Consider the following 26,103-nt stretch of genomic DNA (forward strand, 5'->3'; position numbering starts at 1 on the left):
ATCCAGGAAATGCTCTGGGTATCCAGGTTTGAATCCCGCCATGTCAAATTACGGAATTTGAATCTGATAGAAATGTGGAATTAATAGCCTAATAAGTGACCATGAATCCATTATTGATTCTCAGAAAAAGAAACCTTTGGTTCACTAATGTCCTTAAGGGATGGAAACTGTCGTCCTCATCCAGTCTGGCCTACATGTGCCTCCAGACCCACAGAGACGGTCAATAAATACTGGCCTAACCAGTGATGCCCTCAACCCGTGAATGAATGAAAAAAAAACATGCAAACTGCAATATCAACAACTATAACTCTGTGGTAGTGTTTAAGATACAAGTGATATACATCAAGGTGCATCAGGCAAGTAATACACTACTCCAAATTGTTATTCATACTCTGAGCTAAGCGGCAGTCTCAATATCATTATAATTGTCCAAATCTCTAGTGATTTGAAGGGGTTAATGCATGAGATTACAGATTTTGCGTTTCCTTACTGGATTTGCACAAACAATTTAAAACTAACAGATTGATTAAAGCATGGACACAACTCTAAGTGTATAAGTGGTTATATTAGTGAGTTTAGTTTTCCTGACACATGCAATGTTACATGGATTGGGACATAGCTTTTTTGATAAATTACTATTGTTGATTAAAAGGGTACTGAAGGAGGCAAATGGAAAGCTGAAAAAAATAACCAGAATAAAGTGGGACACAGGAGGAGAAGGAAATAGGAACAAGGTGGTGTGTGGTTTATTTATACATATCTATTTAAATGCAGAAATGAAAGCAAGGACACATGATCTAATTACCGTCAGTGCTGAAATGTTACGGAATCTTTTGAATGTATATGGCACACTTTGTAATGCTAAGATGTATCTTCGAGCAAGGTGATGGTGTTCTCCCTTGTAGGAACACTTATGCTGATCAGTCAACTGTAGCTTGATTCATTTTAGAGCTGTTGAGCATCTTTAAATACTTAACACAGAAACGAGGAGGAGGAATAGGCCGTTCGGCCTTTGAACCCACTCTGCTAGGTATTATGATCATGTCTGATTCTCTATCTCAATATCATATCTCTACTTTCTCCCCATATCCCTTGATGCCTTCTTTATCTTGTTCTTGAACATATTTATTCTTTATTGAATATATTCAGCACCATCACTTGATACAATGAGTAGTGTCATCCCCCGCAGGCAACTGAAAAACCAACCTGTCAGATGCATGGTGAGCATCAATATCTTACAATCCATTGTTCAAAAGTAAATCTGTGATCGCGTGAATGCTTGAGAGAAACTTTGGCCCACATTTTATAATCAGGGTTGGAAACTATTTCTGGACAGGTGCCTCCTATTACAAATGTATGTTGGAACCCATAAATCCAGCAGCAAAGAAAAATCACTGCAGAAATGACACCTCCTTTTATAACACTGCGTCCTGTATGCTGACTTTAAATATCCTGCAGGTACTTTGACAATCACTATACATCAATTAAGAGATGTGTGTAGCGTGTGTCCGCTACGTGGCTGTCTGCGTGTGTCTGTGTCGCAGGAGGGAGGGAAGAGTTCTGGTCAATTGTCCGCAAGCCTGCATACTTTTCAGCGCAAATCACAGTCTGTTGCATATTGAAACACCAACATCATTTATACCGGCATGAATCAGTGGTAAAAATGGGTCTGTTTTGTTCCATTCTGTCCCGGTGGAGCTGTCAGGTAAAGGCTACACATGGCGCACTGTGATGAAAGACATTTTTAATTGGTTGGATTTCAAACTGGTGGCATGTGTGTGTGTTGGCTTATTTTTGCAAAGGTGTTTACAGAAGAATTAGATCAATGTTTCTGAAACCATTATTTTAAACCAGTATGTGCCAGACAGCATGTGGCTGTAAGCTTCCCAGAATGTTAACAGAAGTTTGTTGATACTGCGGAGGTTTACAATGAGACAGAAAAAACACTAAGCTTTAACAGAATCTAGAATAAGCCTTTTTAAAATATTCAGTTCAAAGGCTTTTGGGTTCAGCTTGAAAGAGACTTCAAATCAGATACGAGTATTGTCCCTCATCAAAAAGGAGATTGTTCAGAACAATGAAGGAAATAATTTACCTGTGAAAGTGTGTAATCAGTGAGCCTTCCAGACCACGAGTATTTGGTTAGCACTCTGTGGATTGTTAAAAACTGAAAAAAATCTAAGCTCTCAGCTGTGTGAATGCTCAAGAAAGACTTCATGGTTCATAGCACAGGAAATGCTATAAAACAGTTAAATCTAACTCCAGACTTGCAGGGAAGGAGTATCTTGCTGGGTTTTCATTCACTGTAAAGCAATGGTGTTGGGAATAGATGGGATTTTTTGCTTCGCTGTACATTTTGCAATCTTTTTATTATACACTGATGACTGAACCCAAAAGCCTAAGTTTGATTTGGTTATTTTTAATAATGTATCTTGTGTGATACATTCCTGTCTTATTGATAAAACCAAATCTGCAGCCTGGTACGCATATGTTTCAATGAAAGACCACCATATTAGAGTTGAAAGAAGATATGATCTGTCAGGCTAGAGTTCATTCTGGGATCCAACTTGTATAGTTGGAAAATCAGCTGGAAACATAAAAGCATCTAATAATTTGCATTCACTCTTCCAACACATTAATCAATAAATGCACACCCAAAGCATTAGGTGGCAGTCCTAGATTTATTATGACATGCTTATGGGGCTAGTGGATCTCAAAGTAGCAACCCATAGACTTGCAACATCCAGCTGCAATGATCCTGGGTTAGGGAAGGAAGAAATGTGAAATCCATCAGATACAGCGTATGTCAAATTTCAAACTTTCAGCATTTTTCCTGCTTTTACAGATCACAAAATGTAAAAGTCAACCTTCACAAATGTCTAAATATAAACAAATGGCCAACAGCTTTCAGAACGGCAACAGGATCATACTTGATTGTGATAAGTCATATCCTCTAGGATTTAACAGAGGCCAGGTGAACAAAACTAGAAACTTACTGAAAAAGTATAAATGTTTTAATTTGACAGCAATTTGTTTTTCTCTATTAGTCACAATTTAGCTGTGAATTCAAAGAGGAGTCTAAGTCTCAGGAAATAGCTGTAAACTGTGATTCAGCCACATTCTTGCCAGTATTGTCGTAAATGTCATAAAAGAAAGTTTGGAGCATTGCTTACCTGTCTTTGCGTTGTTGATAGCAGCTAATAAACTGAGGCAATTCTGTGCAAAGGTTATAGGTAAGGGGTAGCCACTTTGGGCCATTCACTCCTCCAGCGCGCCTCGACACAGCAGCCAAGCAATCCTTCACTGTCACCAGGTTTTCACAAGGAAACTGATTCACTATAACGTGGGGCCTCTGCTCACTCAAAGTCCTACAAATATTTAAAACAAATGTGTAAAAGAGATGATTTGGGAGACAAGCAGCAAGTCATCTACCTCATCGAGAAGTGTCCCATTTCTAGGGCTGGTACCTGAGCTTGGACATAATCCCAGATCGCAGAGGTCACAAACATCAAAGAAAAATAAACCAAACATTTGTAGTTTTAAAAATCATGATCATTTTTCAATTAATTGGGATCACATTAATATTTCTCCTTTGCAGTAAGGCTATTGTTATGGTTAAATTATCAGTAAAAGAGTCTTTTCTCCACTCCATCCCTTCTCGTATCTTTGTATTTTTGGAAAGCAGTTTAACTGAAAGCATCAAAGATAGTAAGAACTGCTGATGCTGGAGTCAAAAATAACAGTGTGGCGCCGGATGAACACAGCAGGTCAGGCAGCATCAGAGGAGCAGGAAAGTTGACATCTTCTATCAGGACTCTTCTTCAGAAAAGAGCATTTCTGACAAAGGGTCCCGACCTAAAACATCAACTTCCCTGCTTAACTGGCAGCATTTGGCTTTCGGCTAGCTCATCCAAGTGAGAGCCTAATGGTTAGTTTCGTCAGGCTGTCTGAAGGGAGACATCGCACTGAAACACAATCCTGTCCTCGCTTTGTACACACACCAGCACATTCCCACGAGGGGGTTGTGATCAGACTTCACAAACCGGAGTTGATTTCCTTCCATGGGGAGACTGCAACATACCAATGAGAGGGCAAAGATTCCACAGATGCCAGTCTGCAGACCATTTTATTCACTCTGTTCAATATCAAGAAATCAAAGGTGGTACAGTGGCTCAGTGATTAGCACTGCTGTCTCACAGTACCGGAGGCCCAGGTTCGATTCCACTGTCGGGCAACTGTCAGTGGAGTTTGCACATTCTCCCCCAAGTGTGTGCTGTTTCCTCCCACATTCCAAAGATGTGCAGTTTAGGTGGATTGGCCCTGCTAAATTACCCATAATGTCCAGGGATGAGCAGGCTAAATAGATTCACATGAGAGCTTTAAGCAAGGCACTCAACATCACCAAATACTATCCTTTAGAACTTTGCACTTATTTATAGTCAATGACAGGATCATCTTCCACTTGCTAAAGGCTGTCTCTTCCAACTTCAGCACTGCTTAAACAATCTCCAGCAAAAACTGGAACACACATGCTCAGAAAGATGCGCAATCTAATCTCCAATTTTTTTCTTAGAAGCTTACTCCCAGGTTCCTTCCCAACCTCTTCCTCCTTGTACTTAGACTTTTTTTACTTGTCAAATCAACCGAAGCAAAGAGGTATAGCTTACAACTTACAGGTGGGAAAATAAAAGGTTACCCGCTGCTCCTAAGCAGGACACTAACATCTCAAATCTTACAGTCATTGAAGCATGCAGCATAGAAAAGGCCCTTTGGCCCATCACGTCTGCACCAGTCAAAAAAACACTATATAACTATTTAAATCCCATTTTCCAGCACTTGGCCCATCACCTCGTAAGCTTTGGTGTAACAAGTCCACATGTCAATACTACTTAAGTGTCACGAGGGTTTCTGTCTTTACTACATTCACAGACAGTAAGATCCAGATTCTCACTAGCGTCTGGGTGAAAAGAAATTTTCTTACATCTCCTCTAAATCTTCTGCCCCTAACCTTAAAGCTGTGTCCTTTAGTTACTGATTCCACCACAAAGGGGAAATGTTCCTTCCTGTCTACACTATCCATGCCTCCTTAACTTTATACAGCAATCATGTCCCTCCTTCAGTCACCTCTGCTCCAAGGAAAACAACCACAGTCTGTCCCATCTCTCTTCATAACTAGAACTCTCCAGGCCAGGGAACATTGAAGTAAATCTCTTCTGTGCCCTCTCCAGTGCTATCACATCCTTCTTATAATGTGGACACAAGAACTACATATTTCTTAAGGAGATTCTTTCCCTGCCTCCCCTCAATCCCAAACCTCAGGAACATATGATATGAGATTGGTCTAACGATATATGGAGGAATGCTCCCTTCCAAGAAGGGTGAAGGTGAGTACCAGAGATAGTTAACTTCATTTTCCTCTGTTGTTCTGCAAAAGCTCATGAAAGAGTACAGGGTGAGAATGGAGCCTTGCACTCTATCAACCCGAGGTGGATTCAAGCTTTAAGCCAAGATCAGCAATATAGATGTCAGACAATCCAATGCACTAATCTTCTTAGTTCATTCTGCAAATCTCTGCACACCATCAAAATCAAATTGGTAACACATCCGTTTTCCTGGAGAATGAGTTGAAAATGCTCCTCCGTTTGAATGAGACACTGACCTGTAGTCTTTGAAGTGGCGGTACAAGTAAAGCACATCGGCTTCATTTTCATTTTCTGTGAACACAAAGCGTGGGGAATTTAAATTGTCCAATACTTGCTTTAATTCTGTGTACACCCTGTGCAAAGAAAGTGGAAGAGACATTATAAATATACAAACCAAACATGATCAGCGAATCTGAATGAAGTGTTTCAGACTAGAACTATAAGAGAACTAGTTTCCATATAATATATACATGTTTGATAGGGTTAATGAATTTGAAACAAAGATTAAATAAAAAGTATAGAGCCTAATATACTTGATCTATATCAGACCTGACTGTTACCTGCAAACCATCAATCCCACAATCATATCCATACAGGAAGAACATGGGGTTATAGGAAGGATATTATTATTAGGCTTCAGAAGAGATTTACCAGGATGTTCCAGGAATGGAGGGTGTGCGTGTTATGGAGCGAGACTAGATCGGCTGGTACTTTTTCCCATGAGAATGATCTCATAGAGGTTTATAAAATCATAAGGGAAATTGCAGGTGTCTTTTCCGTGGGGTGAGCGACTTCAGGACTAGAGGGCATATTTTTAAGGTGAGAGAAGAAAGATTTAAAAAAGACATGAGGGACAACATTTTTTAACCTAGAGATTGGCTCATGTGTGGAATGAACTTTCAGAGGAAGTGGTGGATGTGGATACAATTACAACTTTTTAAACACATTTGGATACACACAAGAACAAGGAATGTTTAAAATTTCAATTCAAAAAATTTCAGAAAGTAAGGAGTCATGGGATTCGGGGAAACTTGGCTGTCTGGATACAGAATCCGCTGTCCAATAGAAGACAGAGGGTGGTAGCAGATGGAAAGTATTTAGCCTGGAGCTCGGTAACCAGTGGTGATCTGCAGAGATCTGTTGTGGGACATCTGCTCTTTGTGATCTTTATAAATGACTTGGATGAGCAAGTGGAAGGCTGGGTTAGTAAGTTTGCCAATGACACAAATGTTGGTGGAGTTGTGGACAGTGTGGAGGGCTGCTTTAGGTTGCAATGGGGCATCAACAGGATGCAGAGCTGGACAAAGAAGCGGCAGATAGAATTCAACCCAGAAAAGTCTGAAGTGATTCATTTTGGAAGATTGAATTTGAATGCAGAATACAGGGTTAACGGCAGGATTCTTAGCAGTGTGGAGGAACAAAGGGATCTTGGGGTCCACATCCACAGATCCCTCAAAGTTGCGACCCAAGTTGACAGTATGGTGTTGGCTTTCATTGCCAGATGAATTGAGTTTAAGAGCTGCGAAGTTATGCTGCAGCTCTATAAAATTCTGGTTAGACCACACCTGGAATATTTAGTTCTGGTCACCTCATTGCAGAAAAGACGTGGAAGCTTTAGAGAGATCGCAGAGAAGATTTACCAGGATGCTGCCTGGACTGGAGAGCAGGTGTTATGAGGAATGATTGAGGGAGACAGGGCTTTTCTTAGTGGAGCGAAGAAGGATGAGAGGTAACTTGATAGAGGTGTACAAGATGGTGAGAGGCACAGAAAGAGTGGATAGCCAGAGTCATTTTCCCAGGGCAGAAATGAATATTATGAGGGGGAATAAATTTAAGGTGATTGGAGGAAGGTGTAGGGGAGACGTCAGAGGTAGGTTCTTTACACAGAGAGTGGTGGGTGCACGGAATGCAGTGCCAGCAGTGATAGTGGAGTCAGATACAACAGGGACATTCAAGCAATTCTTGGATAGGTACATGGACAATAGTTAAATGAAGGGTATGCAGGTTAGTTTGATCTTAGAGTAGGATAATAGGTCGGCACAACATCGTGGGCCGAAGGGCCTGTACTGTGCTGTACTGTTCTATGTTTGGAAGGATATGGGCCAAACACAGGCAGGTGGAACTAGTTCAGTTTGGGATTATGGTCTGCATGGACCGGTTGGACCAAAGGGTCCGTTTCTGTGCTGTATGACTCTAGATGATTCAATGTGAGCCTGCTTCACCAATTCAGTGAGATCAGGTGGATCTGTACCTGCTTTGGCTCCATAACCCTCAATACTGTGGTTTGATGAAAAATCAAATAGTTAAGGAACGACAGTAAGCGTGTCACTACAATTACTGGGACACATTTATACATATTTATTACGTGAGTAATTTAAGCCAAGACAAGCAGATAACATTAATAATACAGGCTTTTCTCTTCACCCAGAGACAAATGAATTCTCTGCCAAAGAAAGTGGTTGAGGCTGCAAGATTGAAGGATTTTGGAGGAGATATGTATAGTTTTTGGTGCTAGAGCAATCAAAGAGGATGGAGAGAAAGCAGGAACAGGGTATTGAGTTGGGTAAACAGCCATGTTCATCACTGAATGACAGTACAGGCTCATAGGGCGAAATGGCCTACTCCTGTACACAAACTAAGAGTCTGGTTGGTGAAGGGGAAAGGGATTCCTCGTGAATATCAGCAGCTTTGCAGGGAACCCTGTCCTCATTTATGAAGGACATGGGGGTAAGAAGAGTGTTTTCAAGAAAAGTGACCATGAAGTGATCTTTTAAGTAGTTTCTCAAACTGGAGTGCTAGGAAACTAAAAATGGTTGTTACAGTTCTGGAAAAGCTCAGACAAGAGATAAATGAGGGTCTTACGACTAGCAGCCATTTCCAATTAAGAGCTAGAGCTAGGTGAACTCACAACTGTCAAGGATATTTAATAAATTAGTCTTGTTATCTGGAGGGATTTGCAACAGAATTTAGAATTGCAAAAATATTTATACATACTTGAAAATTTTATCTTTCTCATAAACTGATGGCTCTGTTGGAAGTGGCAAAACTTCTTTATTGTCCGTGAAAACAGTCTGAAATTCAGGAAGTGCACTACGTTACGCTTTGGAAAATGTAAACAGTGAATACCGCTGACAACTTATTCAAAGTCAGTTTACAAAGAACTAACTGCTACACTCGTGTTACACTGCAGAAGTAGGTTGATCTACAGTAATTGGGATGGTTAGAGTTTTCAAAGTAAGAAGTCACCAGGTTAAAGTCCAACAGGTTTACGTGAAATCACAAGCTTTCTGCTCCTTCATCAGGTGAAGCGCTCCAAAAGCATGTGATTTCAAACAAACCTGTTGGATTATAACCTGGTGTCGCGTGACTTCTGACTTGGTCCACCTCAGACCAACACCGGCACCTCTAGGTCACAGATTTTTCAAGCCAGTGAGTGAATAAATAAGCTTCAAATATCACTCTCAGAGCTCACAGATTGGCTCAGTAGACAAGGTATGAAAGTGAAATGAAGACTTGGTCAAACATAACCCTGCAAGAAGCCAATACTTTCAGAAGTGAGCGGAAATGTTAGGCAAAGATTTCATCACATTCAATAATATTTATGCCAGTAGGTAAATAGTACAGCAAAACCTGGAGGTTGATCTATAAAAGATTAAATGCAGCATTAGAACCACACTATGTTCAGTTTGCCAAAATGCAAAATACCAAAAGGAATTATTTCTCGATTTACCGATTGATCAAACAGTCATACTAATCCAAGTGCTTACTTTGTAATATGCCTCCGGAGGTTCACAGACACTTGCGTTAACATCCCTCAAATCTGCTGGCTCCCAAGGCAACAGCCTACATTTTCTGATGAGTGGATTTTGCTCGCCATGGGCATGATCCCATGTTACCTCTTCTACAAGAAATGTTTAGAGAAGAATTCAAATATGGCGCAACGCAGCACGCATGCAACCCATTCCGTTTACATCTTATTTCCAACATGTTTGTCATGCCTTTTTAAAAGAATATCACAATGTGAATACTTATCCACCAACTAAGGACAATATATACAAGCTTTGTTCTGCATGTTAACACTGGATAATGAATTAAATAACATTAACAATCATATCCAAGGCACCTATCGTTTACACAACAAAAAACAACATGCAGATAAACAGTATAAGATTTGACTGGATTCTGTGACAGCCTCAACCTCTCTTTTGATTATGTCCTGCATCATAGTTTGTTTCCAAGTGTTTAAACTTCTTCAGCGAGTGTTCTTGTAATCTGAAGTGCAAAGTCATGCTGGCCAAAAACCATATTTGGGTCCATTTGGTTAACAAGTTATTTGGCAATATGTTGGGGAGTAGGGTGCATGATAGCCGGCCCTCATCCTTTTAATTCATTTTTTTGTTCATGGGATTTGAACGTGACTGGCTGGGCCAACATTTATTTTCCCATCTTTAAGTGCTCTTGAGAAGATGGTGGTGAGCTGCCTTCTTGAGTTGTCACAGTCTGTTTTCTGTAGGTACATCCACAGTGCTATAAAAGAGACCAAGGTCCAGGATTCTGATCCATTGACACTAAAAGAATGGCAACGCATTTCCCAGAAAGGATGGTGAATGGCCTGGAGGTTAGTCTGGAGGTGCTGACGTCCCCAAGGCACCTGAAGTATACTGTCACAAATTCAGGAGTAACTTCAGAAACTCTTGGTATTTAACAAAGTGTGGCTTTGTTCAGATGGACACATAATAGTAGAGGTACAGATGTTGTAACAATGTAGTCCAACCCCACTTAAGGCAATCCAAAAATCAGGTACAAAAGCAAAGCAAACAGATTGTCAAGAAATCTGAAAGTGGAGATGGGAAGATAACAATGTACTTGTTGCCTGGTGACTATATTAATTGTACATGAGGATTTTGATTCAATTGACATAATCTCTCATCAGCCACTGAACACTTAACCCCAATAAAGTAGCAGCATGGTGGGCTCAAATCATTTCAAAGAACAATAGTCAGCTGGTCTCTTACCACCATGTTCGAGATCTCTCAATGGCCATAACAAATTGAAGGCGGTCTGTCCTGGTCCATAAAAGAATGGCACAGTCCGAAAAGTTGGTTCATCTGAGTGTTGGATTTGAGATCCAAACTCATCCATAACGTACCAAATTGGCACTTGTTCTTCAGCAGACTGTAGACAAAATACAGAGACAAAATGAACAACAGTAAATTGCACTCCTATTTGTCCACATTTGCGACATCAATTCCCCACTTTGTCTGCTCTAGATATTTTTAAACAACCTCTTCAGAGACGCCATGACACAGCTCTGGAACAGGTGGGGCTTGAATCCAGGCCTCCTGGCGAGGAGGTTGGGATATTGCCACTGCAACATAACAGCCTGACTTTCTCCATTCTGAAGATGGCAAATAAATCTGCAACACTTAAAATCCTAAATGTCTTATTCCTGAATTATCAGTGTGATAAAATGATACATCACAGTTCTCTTTTCACCAAAAAAAAACAGCCTTTTAACTCAACAGCAAAAACCTTGTAAGCACCAAAAGCTTTAAAGTGAATAAACTGAACTGCTTACCCTTACAACAATCTAATTAGATGGGATTTAATATTATTCCGTTCCATTAGTTTCTCGCATCATAATTCAGGGACATGATGCACTGGCAAAATTTATATTGTTCAACGATCTTCTCTACAGGAAGCCAGTTAACTGCACAGCTTCTTTAGCAGACTGGTCATAAATTATGAGACAAATAATTTTTGTACAACACTGGCAAAACTTACTTACCCCCTGAGTCAGCTGGTATGTGTGGCTGAACCTCCACATCTCTGCCATCACCTCATCAATTATATCATCATCAGGAACCTCTCCGTGGAATTCGATACCAGTGAGGTTGGCCATCCTGTGGAGTAAGCCAGGAATCTCCCATAACTGCTGGCGAGCTTGATCCACTCGGTATGTCCAGGCATGATCAATTAAGAAAATGCTGTAATATCAGAAGTGAATATGGAAAACACCACGCAAAACCTTAATGTAATACAGCAAAATACAGAATATCCTTCTAAAAAAAATCAATTTCCAACATGCCAAACATGACACAACAGTCCAATACACAGGTTACAGACCACACGCTTACATCTACAATGAGGCACCTAAAGAAATTCACTGATAAAGGTTTTGTGCTGACATGTTTATTTCATTCATTGTGTTCATTCAAGTTAAATTAATTCATGTCCATATTGTAGCTGACCACTTATAGCAAAATAAAGAGCACATTCATTTCATTCTTAAATGATCCCCTCCTGTAACAACCAATGTGCTATCAACACCACTGCTGTCTCTGGGCTTGACTGTTCTACTGTCCTCAGCTTGTCGCTGTGCAACCACTAGGAACCTCAGCTCATCCAGAATACTACTGCCTGTATCATAAGTTGTACCAAATCCTGTTCACCCATCACTCCAACACTCATTGACCTCTCCTGACTCCGTTTGATAACTGGTCAGTTATGAAGTTCTCACTTCTGTTTTCAAATCGCTCCATGGCTTTATATCTCTCCTTCTGTCTAATGTGCTTCAGCCCTACAACTTTACAAAACCACTATGCTTGACTATTCCCTGTCACTTGCACATGCTGAGTTTAATACTTCCACCATTAATGACGCTACCTTCAAGAAATATCTTCTAATTCTGGAATTTTCTCCATGAAACTTTACTCTTCCCTAATATTTTAAGATTTCCTCTTAAAAACTTAATTATTTTACCAAACTTTTGGTCACCTGCTCCAATATCAATAAAGATTCTAGAAAGCACTATGCGACATCTTACAATGTGAAAGACGTTTCTACAGTTAGAAGTTGCTGTTAATTCCTTAAAGCAAGTCCAGAATTATTGCACTAAGTGAACACCTATTGTGCAAATGAGTAACATGAACTGCAAAGTGGTTAGTTTGTCAACTGATTTTTTTCTCATCACTGCGATAACAATGGTATGATTTGTACATTGGTCTTGTTTCTTATTTTAAAAGGCAAAGGCCGAGATGTACCAAAAATAGATATGGGGACCGAAGGGAAAAATCCTGTCCAAAGGACGGGCCGAGGAGGCAGATGTTGAAAAAGTGACAGGAAGAGAGAGACAGACAGGCAGGCCAACAGGGAATTCCAATCAAAATGCTGGAACTACTCAAGGGAAATTCGAAGTAGTGAAGTTGGTGGGGGAGAAAGTAAAGAATCAGCGATGGCAAAGTTTCTGACAGAGGAGAGGTGAGAAGTGACCTACTGAAGTGAGGGAGAGAGAAGATTGGAAAGTCATAAGCGGGGGGTTAAATCTGAGACAGACATAGAACTAAGGGGTTCAAACTCCAGGTGCACAAATAATAGACACAAAAGAAATTTGGCTCTGTAGAGAGACATGGCAGAGATGAACTGAAACATGCAGTCCTCATTGAAAACAGGAAGAGAACAGTATGAAACAGTCTAAAGCACAAAACAAGGAACATAGGACCCTGTTGCACGGAAGACAATCTTGTAGATACTGACACCGTCTTCGCAGACAGTATGGAATCAGCTTAGGACAGCCACTGTTCAAGACTGGAGGCACAATTCATGAGTGAGTGAATTCCGGTGGTCTCGGTTTCCCAGATGATTCAAAATCTGGGAAAATGCCTGAGTGTCCTTGGAGAGGGGGCATGAGGTGTCCACCAATACTCTTGATGTTTTTAAGACAGGAGGCCACCACAGGGGAGAGAGTGCTTTATCTCCCCTTCTAATTACATTTTGACTTAGCACCCACCCCCTCTCCCTCACTTCTGATCTTCCGCACTGCCTTTAACTAGGCTCTGCACATAAATCAATCAATTGGAGAGAAAGGGTGATTTACTGGTGGTGGTTAATAGGTGAAATGATCATGGGTTCTTAAGTGGAAAAGCTTACCACATCTTAAAATTAAATGAGTAACTCTTGAAAGGATGATCTCACTCCTAAAGTCAAGAAGTTTACCACAGTAAAACACTGATACAACAGTTTTCGCAAAACTTTCACAAAACAACTCTATAATACATGATAACATCATTTTGTACCAGTTCCCTGAATTTGTGACAGATCGGTCAGAGTCCAAAGTGAACTATAACTAACTCCTGGACCCTGAAACCGAGTTAGATGTATCATGAAAACTAACCATCACAAGTGCTAGGAGTTCACTGGTGCACTTACTGTGTCATGAAAATATGTATGTGGAATATGATTTTATCATGGCATTGGCTGGGCACATATGTATCCTCAAGACTGTGAAAAGAACATTGTTCAAAACAAAGATCATTACACGTAGCAACTAACATGTTGCATATGTGAAGAACATTAGCTGTTTGATGGAGGCACAGTGTCTGTAAAGCTTTGAGAGACTGGGGGCATATGAATCATTTTAGAGGTGTAAAAAAAATCTACTGGATTTGAAGTAAGAAACAGCCAAGCCAAACTTTTATAGCACCAACAGCTTTGTCCTTTCTCCATCAGAAATATCTCAAAGTTTGAGATTTGAAAACCCATCAGGAGACTCCATTGCTGCAAGCTGAGAGCTCTTAAAGGGATAACTCTGAATCAGCTCCAGGGGAAAGAAAAAGAGAGAAATTAAATCAGCCATGAAATGTTCAGCAGGAAGTCCCAAGACCAGGCAGTTACTGTGCTAAACAATCCATCAGCTGTAAATAGCATCCAGATAATGAGATATTATTGCTGACCTTAAACTTTACTTGGCTGCTTTTTAAGATCAGGAGCTCTGTGAATTCCACTGTGCTTGTTCTATGCCTGGGAGAGGGGGGGAGAGAGAGAGAGAGAGAGAGAGCGCGAGAGAGAGAGAACGTGTACATGTATTTCTCGAGTGCATTCACGGATAATCGGAGAAATCTGTACATTTTGAAGCACTTGTTTTTTCTTGATTCTCACAAGGAATCAAGGGCTACGGGGAGAGTGCAGGAAAGTGGAGTTGAAATGCCCATCAGCCATGATTTAAATGTCGGAGTGGACTTGATGGGCCAAATGGCCTTACTTCCACTCCTATGTCTTATGGTCTTACACAGTCTTGTTAATTTCTTCATTTAAAAATATAACTACCCTTTTACTTGTTAATCTAAGACGTTTTTCAAAACTATTTTCTAATCAACCTGTTCAGAAACGTTATTACACAGCTCTGGTTGGGACAGGTTGGGACTTGGACCTTGGTCTTCTGGGTCCAAGGTAAGGAAACTACCGCTGCACTACACAAGCCCTTGTTAGCCTCAGAAATAAGCCATTCAGGTTTCTTACACCAGGTGATACACAATGTAGTATCTGCATTAAATTATGCATTAATTGGGCAAACCACATTTCTTTTAAATTCACAATCAGTTGTCACCAGCTCAGAAGAGAAAAGTGGGTTCACCCCTGTTGACTTACTCATTACATTTGGGCCACTGCAGAAATCAAAAGGAAGGACACATTGTAAATTTAGATTCCTTTTTCTTGCTTAAGAGTCTTTCGAGGTAAATGATATTAAAGCAGACCAATGATGATTCTCCCTTAAGTAGTTCACAGGCACCTCAACAACTCTATGAGCTTCTACCAGTTTGGGCATTTAAGATAAATGTTACTTTAATAAGCAACAACAGCTATCTGACTTAATTATTTGACCATAACACTTGGATTTAAGAACTGGATTCATTACCCTAGACAATAAAAGGGTATTTCCTAACTTTTCCTTGAACCTTTCCTAGAATTGACGATAGTATAAGGTAGGGGTGGAGGTTAGATAGACCTTAGGTTTAGCGTAAAAGTTCAGCACAACACTATGGGCCGAAGGGCCTGTACTGTGCTGTACTGTTCTATGCTCTATTAACTATTGATGTTACAACTGACTACCTCACCAACTGTGAATTATGTACGAAGTTAAGAATTTATACTGTCTCACACAGACTTCTGTATTACTAATCCATGAATCCCTACTCCACACGTACTTTGGTGGAGAGTACATTATTGATGAGCGATCCCAGGGCCATTATAATCAGTCTGAAACATTTTCAGAAGACCATGTGCAGGAAGGAAATATTCTCAGCTTGTCCTTTCCACTGAGGAGTGTTAGACCACAGGTTTACAGCGATTCAGCGTCTTTAGGATCTGGCTTTCTTAACTTTAAACTGAGAGTGAAAATCTGAGAACCATGCCTGATTTAGGATAGTCCCAAAAGTGGGGCTAGGATTAGAATTCACTACAGATGGAAATACAGCCAAAAAGCAGAAAGCAAATAAAACCATGGCCTGGAGGAATTGCTCTCATCCAGTTCGGTAAAAGGATAGAACCAAATTGACATAAAACAGAAATGCAGTGAAATTTTCACTTGTAAACGGAGGCAAAAAAATGTTGAGTCAACATTATCACAGTGAGGTACAGTGAAAAGCATGAAAGCAGAAAGGGGCAGGATATCTCTCAGGAGCCTATTCAACCATATGCTGACAAAACGTACAGTAAAACTTCAACCTGGAAGATTCTTTACTCAGAGAGGTAATTTGTATGCAAAGTAACTGATCTTTGAAGCAGTCCACAGATTACTTTTCATTTACTGCATTCTGGAATGTTTCATTTATTGTAACAAGGTGGAGCTGAATTGCTTTTACGAACACTACAAACAGGTGGCTTCATTCTTGGCAGTGGTCAGTGCAGGAAGGATGTAAATGCACTGGAAGAGGTTCAAAGGAGCTTTTTCAGAATAGTGCCTGGAATGGCTAAGTTGAGAAAGGTTGAACAGACCAGACTTATATCGACTGGAGTTTAGAGTAAGCAGCCACTTGATTGAAACATATAAAATCCTTCAGAGTCTTGATATGATGGATGCATTGTGTGGATGAAGCCAAGTTTTCACACAATGCATTGTACTTTGAAATTGTTCCTTACCTATTAGCATCTGCAGCCTGCAGGCCATCTTCTTTGGTGATAATGACTTTGTAAACAGGTGGTGTGCCAGGATTGTGTGTTATCTGTTCCTCTTCAGCATCTTCATCACTCTCATTTTCAAACTGCATAATCCCAAACACTTCACCCGCATCAAATACCTAAAAATAGAATGTTATATTAACACTGCAGAATAGAGTACGTAGGTGTAAAACCTTTAAAGAACTGTTACTGTTCTAAGCAAAGTCAGTGAGATTGGCTTACTTTTCCATTTTAATTTTCCTAAATTAACATTACTGAAGTAGAGTATCTGGTCCTATATCTTATTGTTGTTTGTTGGTCATTGCAAATTTCCTACATTACAACAATAACTGCAATTCAAAAGTATTTAATAGGCTATAAAGGGCTTTGGGGTGGCACATGGCTGGGAGTGGCGCAACATAAATGGAAAACATTTCATTCCCTCACTAACAATTTATATTTGAATCAAGAGCAGGGCTATGCCATTCAGCCTCTCAAGACTACTCTGCCATTTAGTGAGACCATGCTGGATTTAATCGTCCCCCAGCTTAACAAGAATCTACCTACCTCTACTTTAAAAATATTCAAGTACTCCGCTTCCCCAACTTTTTCACTGAGTTCCACAGAAACATGACCCTCTCACAGAGACAATCTCGTAATGCCAGTCATAAGTGGACAACTCCTGATTTCTAAATTGTGACTCCTAGTTCTAGATACTCTCAAAACAGGAAGCATCCTGTTTATCTACCCTAACTAAATCATTAAGGTTTTATATGTTTCAAGTAAGTCACCTCTAAACTCCTGTGGATACAAACCTACTGGTCTGACCTTTCCTCATAAGACAAGTCACTCATTCAGGCACTATTCTGATAAGCTCCTCTGAACTGCCTCTAATGCATTTACATCTTTCCTTCATATAGGGGGCCATAACTGTACATAGTACTCCAGATGTGGTCTCACCAGTGTCCTGTATAATTCAGGCACAACTTCCCTAATTTTATCTTCAATTCCCCAAGTGATAAATGTCATAAATCTGTTATTTATATTATAATATGGTATACAATTATATTTCTATTAATCTATTTAGTATCAGTTCAATCAAGCTTATCTAGATTTTTACAACTGACAAATTGGACTCAAATCCTACTGGCACGTCCATTATTTAAACAAGCGTAGAGTGAGCTAGTTCAAAATTCGCTTGACTTTGTGACTCTGATTCTGAATGATCAATTAGTCAGGCAACATGTTTACTGAAGTAGTTTTAAACCCCACATGGTAATTAAATTGAGGGGATACCCATCAAGTTGAGCAAATAAAAATTGTAGAAGTGCATGAGAATGTTTATCCTCCATGCCAATAATATTAACAATTACATTTCCCATGCGTTGTGAAAACAACCACTACCTCCTAATGAGAGATAGTAGGAGTTGGAATCTGAGATAACAAGGTGTAGAGCTGGATGGCCAAGCAGCATCAGAGCAGCAGGAAAGCTGAAGCTTCGGGTCTGGCCCCTTCTAATGATTGGAATGCAGCCACCAGGCCTCACTTCTGCACTAGGTCTATGGGTGTACGGGAGTAATTTTAACAATGTACTTTAAAAACTTAGTTTGTTAACCTAACTTACCAGTTGCTTTACAACGTTTTTGATATCGAGGAATGAGATGAAAAATGTATATGTCCAGTCAGGTCTGCAATCTTATCAGATTCTTTGGTCTATTAAAAAGCTAAGAGTGAATTACCAATGGTTTATCATTTCACTCCTCTAACTCTTTTCACTCAACTTGGTCGACCCTTTGAATGGCAGTTGTCTTAGTGGGAATGCTAGTGTCTCAAACTTGGGTATCTCCCCACCTATCCCTGTTTATATTACAAAGGAAAATATTATTTTAAAAGTTTCATGGTGACTTTTGTTTGTAGCGACCAACTTAATATAATCTTAAAGCAGTTGTGAAAAATGCTATGCTCTTTTACATCAGATCTTTTTAAGCTACAACTTTCAACATGAAATTTAACCACCAATTCTACATCACCCACATACAAACTTTTCTCCACTACCTTGAGGCAGGCAACAATGTACCAATGGATACTGTGACAACAGGGAGAATGGTGAACAGCCAAATCAATCTTAGATTGTGGTATTACTATTTATTTACTGTAATATATCTTCAACTGAAAAATAAAAAATAATTGCCAAAAAATACTACTGGAATAACTCCAAAATAAATCATTATGTCCCAAGTTCAAATCAAACATGTCGAACAATTTCAGACATTAATTAAACAATTTATCAGAACACAGTATTAAGAAAATCCAAATGGAAACAATCACTCAATTTTCAAACTGTCATCCTCATTTTCAAATCCCTCCATGAGCTCGCCTCTTCCAGTCTTAATAACATCCTAAAACTCTTCAGCCCTGAGATTTCTGCACACCTCCAATTCTGGACTCTAAGTCTCAGTAATTGCCCACATCCTTGCCCCCTCTTCTCCTTTAAGTTGCTGCTGAGAACCACACTTCACTAAGCATCTGTCATCTGCCCTCCCTGCTCCTTAATTAGTTCAGTATCTTTTTATTTTGACAAGCTGCTTGTGACATTTTAGAACGCAGAACAGTACAGCTCAGGACCAGGCCCTTCCACCCATCATGTCTGAGCTAGTCAGAATGTAACTCTGAATAAATCCAATGTGCCTGCACATGGTCTGTAACGTTCTGTTCACTGCCTGTTTCTGTGACTATCTAAATGCTTCAACCACCTCCCCTAGCAGCACGCTCCAGGAACCTAACAATTTTTGTGTAAAAAAAAACAACCTGCCCCACATGTCTCCTTTAAACATTTTCCCCCACTTCAGGTTAAATTTGTTCTCTACTATTTGACATTCCCACTCCGGGAACATCCATCCGTCTCCCCCTCTCTCTATTTATTTCAGAATCCCCTTCCCCTCCCCCATTTCTGAAGAAGGGTCCAAACACAAAACATCAGCCTTCCTGCTCCACTGATGCTGCTTAGCCAGCTGTGTTCATCCTGCTCTAGACCTTGCTATCTCTATGCATGGAGGATGTTTCCCCTAACTGAGGAGGCCGGATCTAGGGAATATGATCTCAAGATGGAGGACTGAACTGAGGAAATGGTAGTGAATCTGTGGAATTCTCTACCACAGTAGCTTGTAGAGGCTAAGTTACTGAATATACGAAAGAAAGATGTAGATACATTTTTAGATTTCAATTCTCTGTGCAGAGAGATCTTGGTGTCCAGGTACATAGATCCCTGAAAGTTGCCACCCAGGTTGATAGTGCTGTTAAGAAGGCATATGGTGTGATAGGTTTTATTGGTAGAGGGATTGAGTTCTGGAGCTGTGATGTCATGCTGCAACTGTACAAAACGCTAGTGTGGCCTCATTTGGAATATTGCATGCAGTTCTGGTCGCCCCATTACAGGAAGGATGTGGAAGCATTGGAAAAGGTGCAGAGGAGATTTACCAGGAAGTTGCCTGGTCTGGAGCACAGGCCCTATGAAGCAAGGCTGAGGGACTTGGGTCTGTTCTCATTGGAGAGAAGGAGGCAAAGAGGGTATTTAAGAGAGACATACAAGATGATCAGAGGATTAGATAGGGTGGACAGTGAGAGATTTTTTCCAAGGATGATGACTTCAGCTTGTACGAGGGGGCATAGCTGCAAATTGAGGGGTGATAGATTTAAGACAGATGTCAGAGGCAGGTTCTTTACTCAGAGTGGTAAGGGCGTGGAATGCCCTGCCTGCCAATGTAGTTAACTCAGCCACATTAGGGGCATTTAAACAGTCCTTGGATAAGCATATGGATGATGATGGGATAGTGTAGGGGGAGGGGCTTAGATTAGTTCACAGGTTGGCGCAACATCGAGGGCTGAAGGGCCTGTTCTGCGCAGTATTGTTCTATGTTCTATGACTTCGATTATCCACCCTATCCAAGCCTCTCACTTGAGTTACTTACTTCTATCTGGTCACCTCTCAGCCTCTATACTGCATTAAGTTACGCAAAGTATCTACAGCAACAAAACATACCAACAGCTCAGTACTGGTGTTTTTGCTTCACAAGCCTCTTCCCATTCGTTTCCATCCAGCTTTACCAATCTCTCCACCTATTCCCTTCTCCCTCCTCTGTTTACTTAACTAATCATAGAATTACAGAATCATACAGTACAGAAAAGGCCCTTCAGTCCGTCAAGTGTGTGGTTTGCTGCACTAGGCCCATAGCTTTGAATGTTATGACATTCCAAGTGTTTGTCCAAATAACTTTAAATACAGGGGTGTAGATCTAGGGCAGATGTCAGAGGTAGGTTCTTTACTCAGAGAGTAGTAAGAGCATGGAATGCCCTGCCTGCAACAGTAGTAGACTCGCCACGTTTGAGGGCATTTAAATGGTAATTGGATAAACATATGGATAATAATGGAATAGTGTAGGTTAGACGGGCTTCAGTTTGGTTTCACAGGCCTGTACTGCGCTGTAATGTTCTATGTTCAATTTAAATGGATGTTCAAAATTCACCTCAACTAATCCCTCTGGTAACTGGTTCCAAGTTCTAGATGAAGGATTCTGTCCTGAATTTTCTTCCAAATTCCTTACTGCAGGACCGTGCCCAAATTTATTTTTGGCTGTGTACCACATTCAGAGTTACCACTTTCTTTACTTTTTGAGGCAGTTTCCTTTTCAACTAACCCTCCAACAACCACACATTTTTCCAAGTCAGTGTAATCATGTTACAGGCGAACGTGTGAGATAGCAAGAATGGCAGATGCTGGAGTCAGAGATAACGCAGTGTGGAACTGGAGGAACACAGCAAGTCAGGCAGCATCAGAGGAGCAGGAAAGTTGACGTTTCTGGTCAGGACCCTTCATCAGGCGAACATATGCCTTTCTTAAACTTTCCATTCATGGAATGGATAAGCTTATTTGTTGGAGGCACATATTTGAAGTTGAGGGAAATATATCAATTGTTGCCCCACCTTTGAATCATTAGCCCTTCTTTCCAACACCACCCCGCATTCACTCATCAACGCCACTTTCTAACTCTATTCCCACCAAGTCACACGTCAATTTCTCCAGCTCAGTCACTCGTCGGTGCTTTCTCCTGAATCCCCTTCGTAGCACAGACTCCCGGCGATGCAGAAAGAGACCAATCAGGCCATTGACTCTGCACCGACCCTCTGAAGAATATCCTACCCAGACGCAAACCTGTAATCCCGCATGGGCTTGTTTTTTTTTAAAACCATGGCTAACCCAGCCAACGTGCACATCCAGGGACAGTGGGAGGGAACCGGAGCACCAGAAACAAACTCAGGCAGACACTGGGAGAATGTGCAAACTCCACAGAGACAGTTGACTAGGGGTGGAATCAAGCTCAGGTCCCTGGCAGTTGAGGCAGCACTGCTAACCACTATATCACCCCTTGACTTTGGGAACCCCTGGGCTACGAAGGGAGTTGCTGGGAGCATAGCAAAAGTCAAAAAATGCTTTCATTCCCAAATATCCACCATTGTTTAAAACCCTTCTAAATATAAAAATTGCACTTTGGGAACCACTACAGTAGTATATTTACAGCCTTAGTTCTGGCCTTCTCCCCAACAAACCCATCAAACTCTGCCATAACCTTTAAGGCCTCTGAGGTTATCCAGCAGCCTTTCGTTTTATCTCCCTGTCTCAATGTTCTGTCCTGAAAGAACTGAGAGGTCATATATCATTCCACCAAATTGTCATTTCACTTCTCTGGTGGCTTTTTGTAATGGGGCAAAAACAGACAGTTTATAGCACTCAAAATATGGTCTAGCCAAGCTTCTACACGAGTTGAAGTACTTTCCCAGTTTTTCAATTCTATCCTCCAACAACTCCAAAGCTGTGTTTGTTTTTTTTAAAAAAAAACTCAGTCAGCCTGCACCATTCCTTTGAGCGATTTATATAACTATAGGTGCTATACAAATGCACATTCAACAGTCGCCCGGTATTCCAGCCCAAATTTATCCCCCAGCTGCCAACACCAACAGACGAAGCAATCATCTACTTCGTTTAGCTATCCAACAAATAACTATGTTTGAAAAGGTTCTGAACCAGCGATGAAACCTTTTGGGACTACAGCACGTGTGATAGGCGCGATATCAATGCAAGTTCATTCATTCAAAAAGTTCCCTTCACCTGTACCCCACCCCCACCGCGCGCACACACACAAACAAACTAAAGACCGTACTCCACAAACCGGGGAAACCTAGCATCCGCTGAAATTCTAGGTTAATTTTTTTTTGCAACAGGAAACCACGTCGAACTATGTTTCTCACTACAGTGGCCTCCTCGGAAAGACAGCGAGTTGCAAATACAAACTAGAGGTGTAAATAAAATGCTACTGTTCCCAATCCGTGCATTAAAAGTCTCTCGGAAGAGAACCCAGCAACGTTTTAACAGTTTAAATGATTAAACATGCAATTAAAAAGCAGATCGTCTAAGCCGAGTGCTTTTTCAACATTTTGCACACTGCACCGGAAGAGTTTGAGAGACATCCACACCCTCCCCACCATCTGGAAATCTACAGAATCCGGTGCTCAGTGATGAACGGCATCGACCTCATGTGCGAGTTTGCGGTGCAAACTCTCCCAGTAAAGCGGTGGCACCCCCGAGGTTTCCAGGGCCACTCGATGAGTCTCTGTGAAAAGCTGGAAATCCGCCGCTGTCTCCCCTGCCATCCTCCCAACCCAGCAGCTACATACACCACACTCCGGCGTGAAGCCAAGTGTCCAAGGCGCCGCCTGCAGGGCTCCGTGCACGCCCACAAACACTTCCACTGTCATCGCAACCTCAAGCCCGACCCCACTATTCAATCAACAGCACAGCAGATCTGCCCCAGGTTTCAACTCCTCTTTCCTCACCTTCTTCAACCTATTTTCAAAAATCTACCTGCCTCCTCTCCAAATGCTTTCGGTGAACTAGCCTCCACGACTCAGGAGCAAATTACTGCAGACGCTGGAATCTTCACTGAAAACAACAAATGCTGGAAATCACAGCGGGTCAGGCAGCATCCATGGAGAGAGAGAGAGAGCAAGCTAACAGCTCTGATGAAGAGTCACGTAGACTCGAAACTTTAGCTTGCTCTCTCTCCATGGACGCTGCCTGACCTGCTGTGATCTCCAGCATTTGTTGTTATCAGTAGTCTCCACAGTTATTTGGGCTAGAGAATTCCAGACATTCACCAGCCCCTGGAAGAAGAAATTCCTTCACACCACAGTTTTAAAGGTGCATCCTGTTATACTATAACTATGTCCCTTAGTTTGAAATTCCCTCGAAAGTACAAACATCTTCTCAAAGTGCATCTCAGGCTCTGTGGTTAGCACTGCTGCCTCACAGCACCAAGGACCTGGGTTTGATTCCACCCTCAGGCAACTGCCTGCGTGGAGTTTGCACGTTCTCCCCATGTCTATGTAGGTTTCCTCTGAATGCTCCAGTTTCCTCCCACAATCCAAAGATGTGCGAGTTAGGAGGATTGGCCATTCTAAATGCCCATAGTGTCCAGGCTAGGTAGATAAGTCATGAGAAATGCATGGTTACAGGCATTGGGCGGGTAGTGGGTCTGGGAAGGATGCTGTTTGGAGGTTCGGTGTGGACTCAATGAGCCGAATGGCCTGCATCCACAACTGTAGGAATTCGATGAATCTTCTATGATAATCCACTCTGTTAGGCCCCTCAGAACCTAATATGTTTCAATAAGCACAGTCTCGTGCTTCCAGACTCCATTGAATGCAGGCCTAATCTGTGTAAACAATTCTGATGATTCAGCCCTCCATCCCAGGAACCAGCCCAGTGAATCTTTTATTGAACTACCACCAAAGCCTTCCTTAAGTACTGACATCAGAAGTGTACACAGTACTCCAGATGCAGTTCAACAAAACCTTGTACAGTTCTAACAAGACTGTCCTATTTTTAAACTCTAACTGCCTTAGCAATAAAGGCCAAAATTCACTTTGCTGTGTTAATTAATGGCACTTACATGCTAATCTTTGTGTTTCATGCACAAGGTCACCCACATTCTTCTGTGCTGCACTTCTTTTGAAATCTTTCTCCATTTAAGTAATGATCTGTCTTTTGATTCTTCCTACCAAAGTGCATGACGTCACACTTTCCGACCCTCAATTCCTTCTGCTAAGCTTTTGCCCACTCACTCAACCTACCTGTATCCTTTTGCAGATAAAAACGTGTAGGGCTGGATGGAATCAGGAGGCCAAGCAGCAAGAGAGGATCAGGAAAGCTGACATTTCGGGCTTGGACCCTTCTTCAGAAAATCCCCTTGCAGATTTCTTGTCTCCATATTAGAATATGTCCTTTCACTTAGTTTTGTATTTACAGCAAATTTGGAAACATTACACTTCCCCTCCTCCAAGTCATCCATATGTGCCAGAAAGGATAATGTGAAACTAGAAAGGGTTCAGAAAAGATTTACAAGGATGTTGCCAGGGCTGGAGGGTTTGAGCTACAGGGAGAGGCTGGGAATTTTTTTCTTGGGAGCATTGGAGGCTGAGGGGTGAATTTAGAGGTTTATAAAGCCATGAAGGGCATGGATAGGGTAAATAGGCAAGACCTTTTCCCTGAGATGTAGGGGTCCAAAACTACAGGGCACAAGTTTAATGTGAGGGGGGAGAGGTTTAAAAGGGACCCGAGGGGCAATTTTTTCCCATTGAGTGTGATGCATATATGGAATGAGCTGCCAGAGGAGGTGGTGGAGGCTGGTACAATTACAACATTTAGAAGACATTTGGATGAGTATGTGAATAGGAAGAGTTTAGAAGGACATAGATCAAATATCGGCAAAGAGGACTAGATTAATTTAGGATATCTGGTCAGCTTCAATGAGTTGGACTAAAGGGCCTGTTTCCATGCTATACAACTCTATGACTCTAATTGAAGTTTCTCATGTCTGTTGAGACTAAGGTTATGTTTTAGAAATGTTCTCCATTATTTCCCTATTCCAAAGCACAATAAAAATTAACTTTTGAATTTTTAATAACAAAATTTCAATCAATCCAGTTATATCAGCTATCGCATTTCCATAGCATTATCCTTGATACATTGGGTAATATGTAAAGAGATAATATGAGTATCTGTTGTCAGCACTCCTACAGAAACTGCACTTTTAATTTGACAGGGGACTTAAATTGCTGGGGGGCGGTCCTGACCAACTGCATTCTACACCATCCAGACCAATGAGCTAAATAATGGTATATTAAAACAAAGGCCTGCGGATGCTGGAAATCTGAAAGAAAAACAAAAAACAGAGAAACTCAGCATCTGCGGAAAGAAAGCAGAGTTAACATTTTGAGTCCAGTGACCGTTCTTCAGAATTAATAGTAGCCAGGAAAAGGTGGTATGTATATTGACGACAGGTATTGGTTGGGGGTGAGGTGTGAGGTAAAGGAGTAATCAGATAGGTGGAGATGGAGTGCAGGAAGAGAGTGCGACTGTTAGGCAGACACGGAGATGGAAGATAGAATACCTGGGAAAGCCAAAAAATGGCTGGCTGTGCGTTGGAACATGGTGAAGGGTAATTCCAGCTGTTCTGTTATGGGTTGACATTTATTTTAGAGGGGTTACTAGTTAGGACATACAAGGCACAATTGCCTCAATTCTAAATTCCTATTAACACAAGAATTCTACACTGATAAAAATGTGCAGTGTTTGGAGATATGAGAAGAAATTTGTTCACAAAGTAAGTTGAAAACACTACATGAAAGGGAG

At 41.1% G+C, this 26,103-nt stretch overlaps 1 protein-coding gene across 4 annotated transcripts in view; it reads right to left on the reverse strand.

Annotated features, from left to right (window-relative positions):
• ttll12 (tubulin tyrosine ligase-like family, member 12) overlaps positions 1 to 23,124 on the reverse strand; it is a 49,888-nt gene extending 26,764 nt beyond the window's left edge. The window contains exons 1-8 of one of the 4 annotated variants that reach the window (XM_048548341.2): positions 22,944 to 23,124; positions 16,341 to 16,498; positions 11,212 to 11,410; positions 10,439 to 10,598; positions 9,191 to 9,324; positions 8,418 to 8,494; positions 5,660 to 5,776; positions 3,174 to 3,368 (exon numbers count right to left, since the gene is read on the reverse strand). In XM_048548341.2, coding sequence (XP_048404298.2) covers positions 3,174 to 3,368; positions 5,660 to 5,776; positions 8,418 to 8,494; positions 9,191 to 9,324; positions 10,439 to 10,598; positions 11,212 to 11,410; positions 16,341 to 16,498; positions 22,944 to 23,063 — 1,160 coding nt within the window. In that variant the 5' untranslated portion in view covers positions 23,064 to 23,124. Of the gene's footprint in view, positions 1 to 3,173; positions 3,369 to 5,659; positions 5,777 to 8,417; positions 8,495 to 9,190; positions 9,325 to 10,438; positions 10,599 to 11,211; positions 11,411 to 16,340; positions 16,499 to 17,982; positions 18,495 to 22,582; positions 22,851 to 22,895 lie in introns of those variants that run through there. The other 3 variants (XM_048548342.2, XM_048548343.2, XM_048548344.2) reach the window with 3 other exon arrangements.
• Positions 23,125 to 26,103: the final 2,979 nt, after the last annotated feature.

The sequence above is a fragment of the Stegostoma tigrinum genome, chromosome 18 (genome assembly GCF_030684315.1).
Source record: "Stegostoma tigrinum isolate sSteTig4 chromosome 18, sSteTig4.hap1, whole genome shotgun sequence".
NCBI lineage: Eukaryota > Metazoa > Chordata > Chondrichthyes > Orectolobiformes > Stegostomatidae > Stegostoma > Stegostoma tigrinum.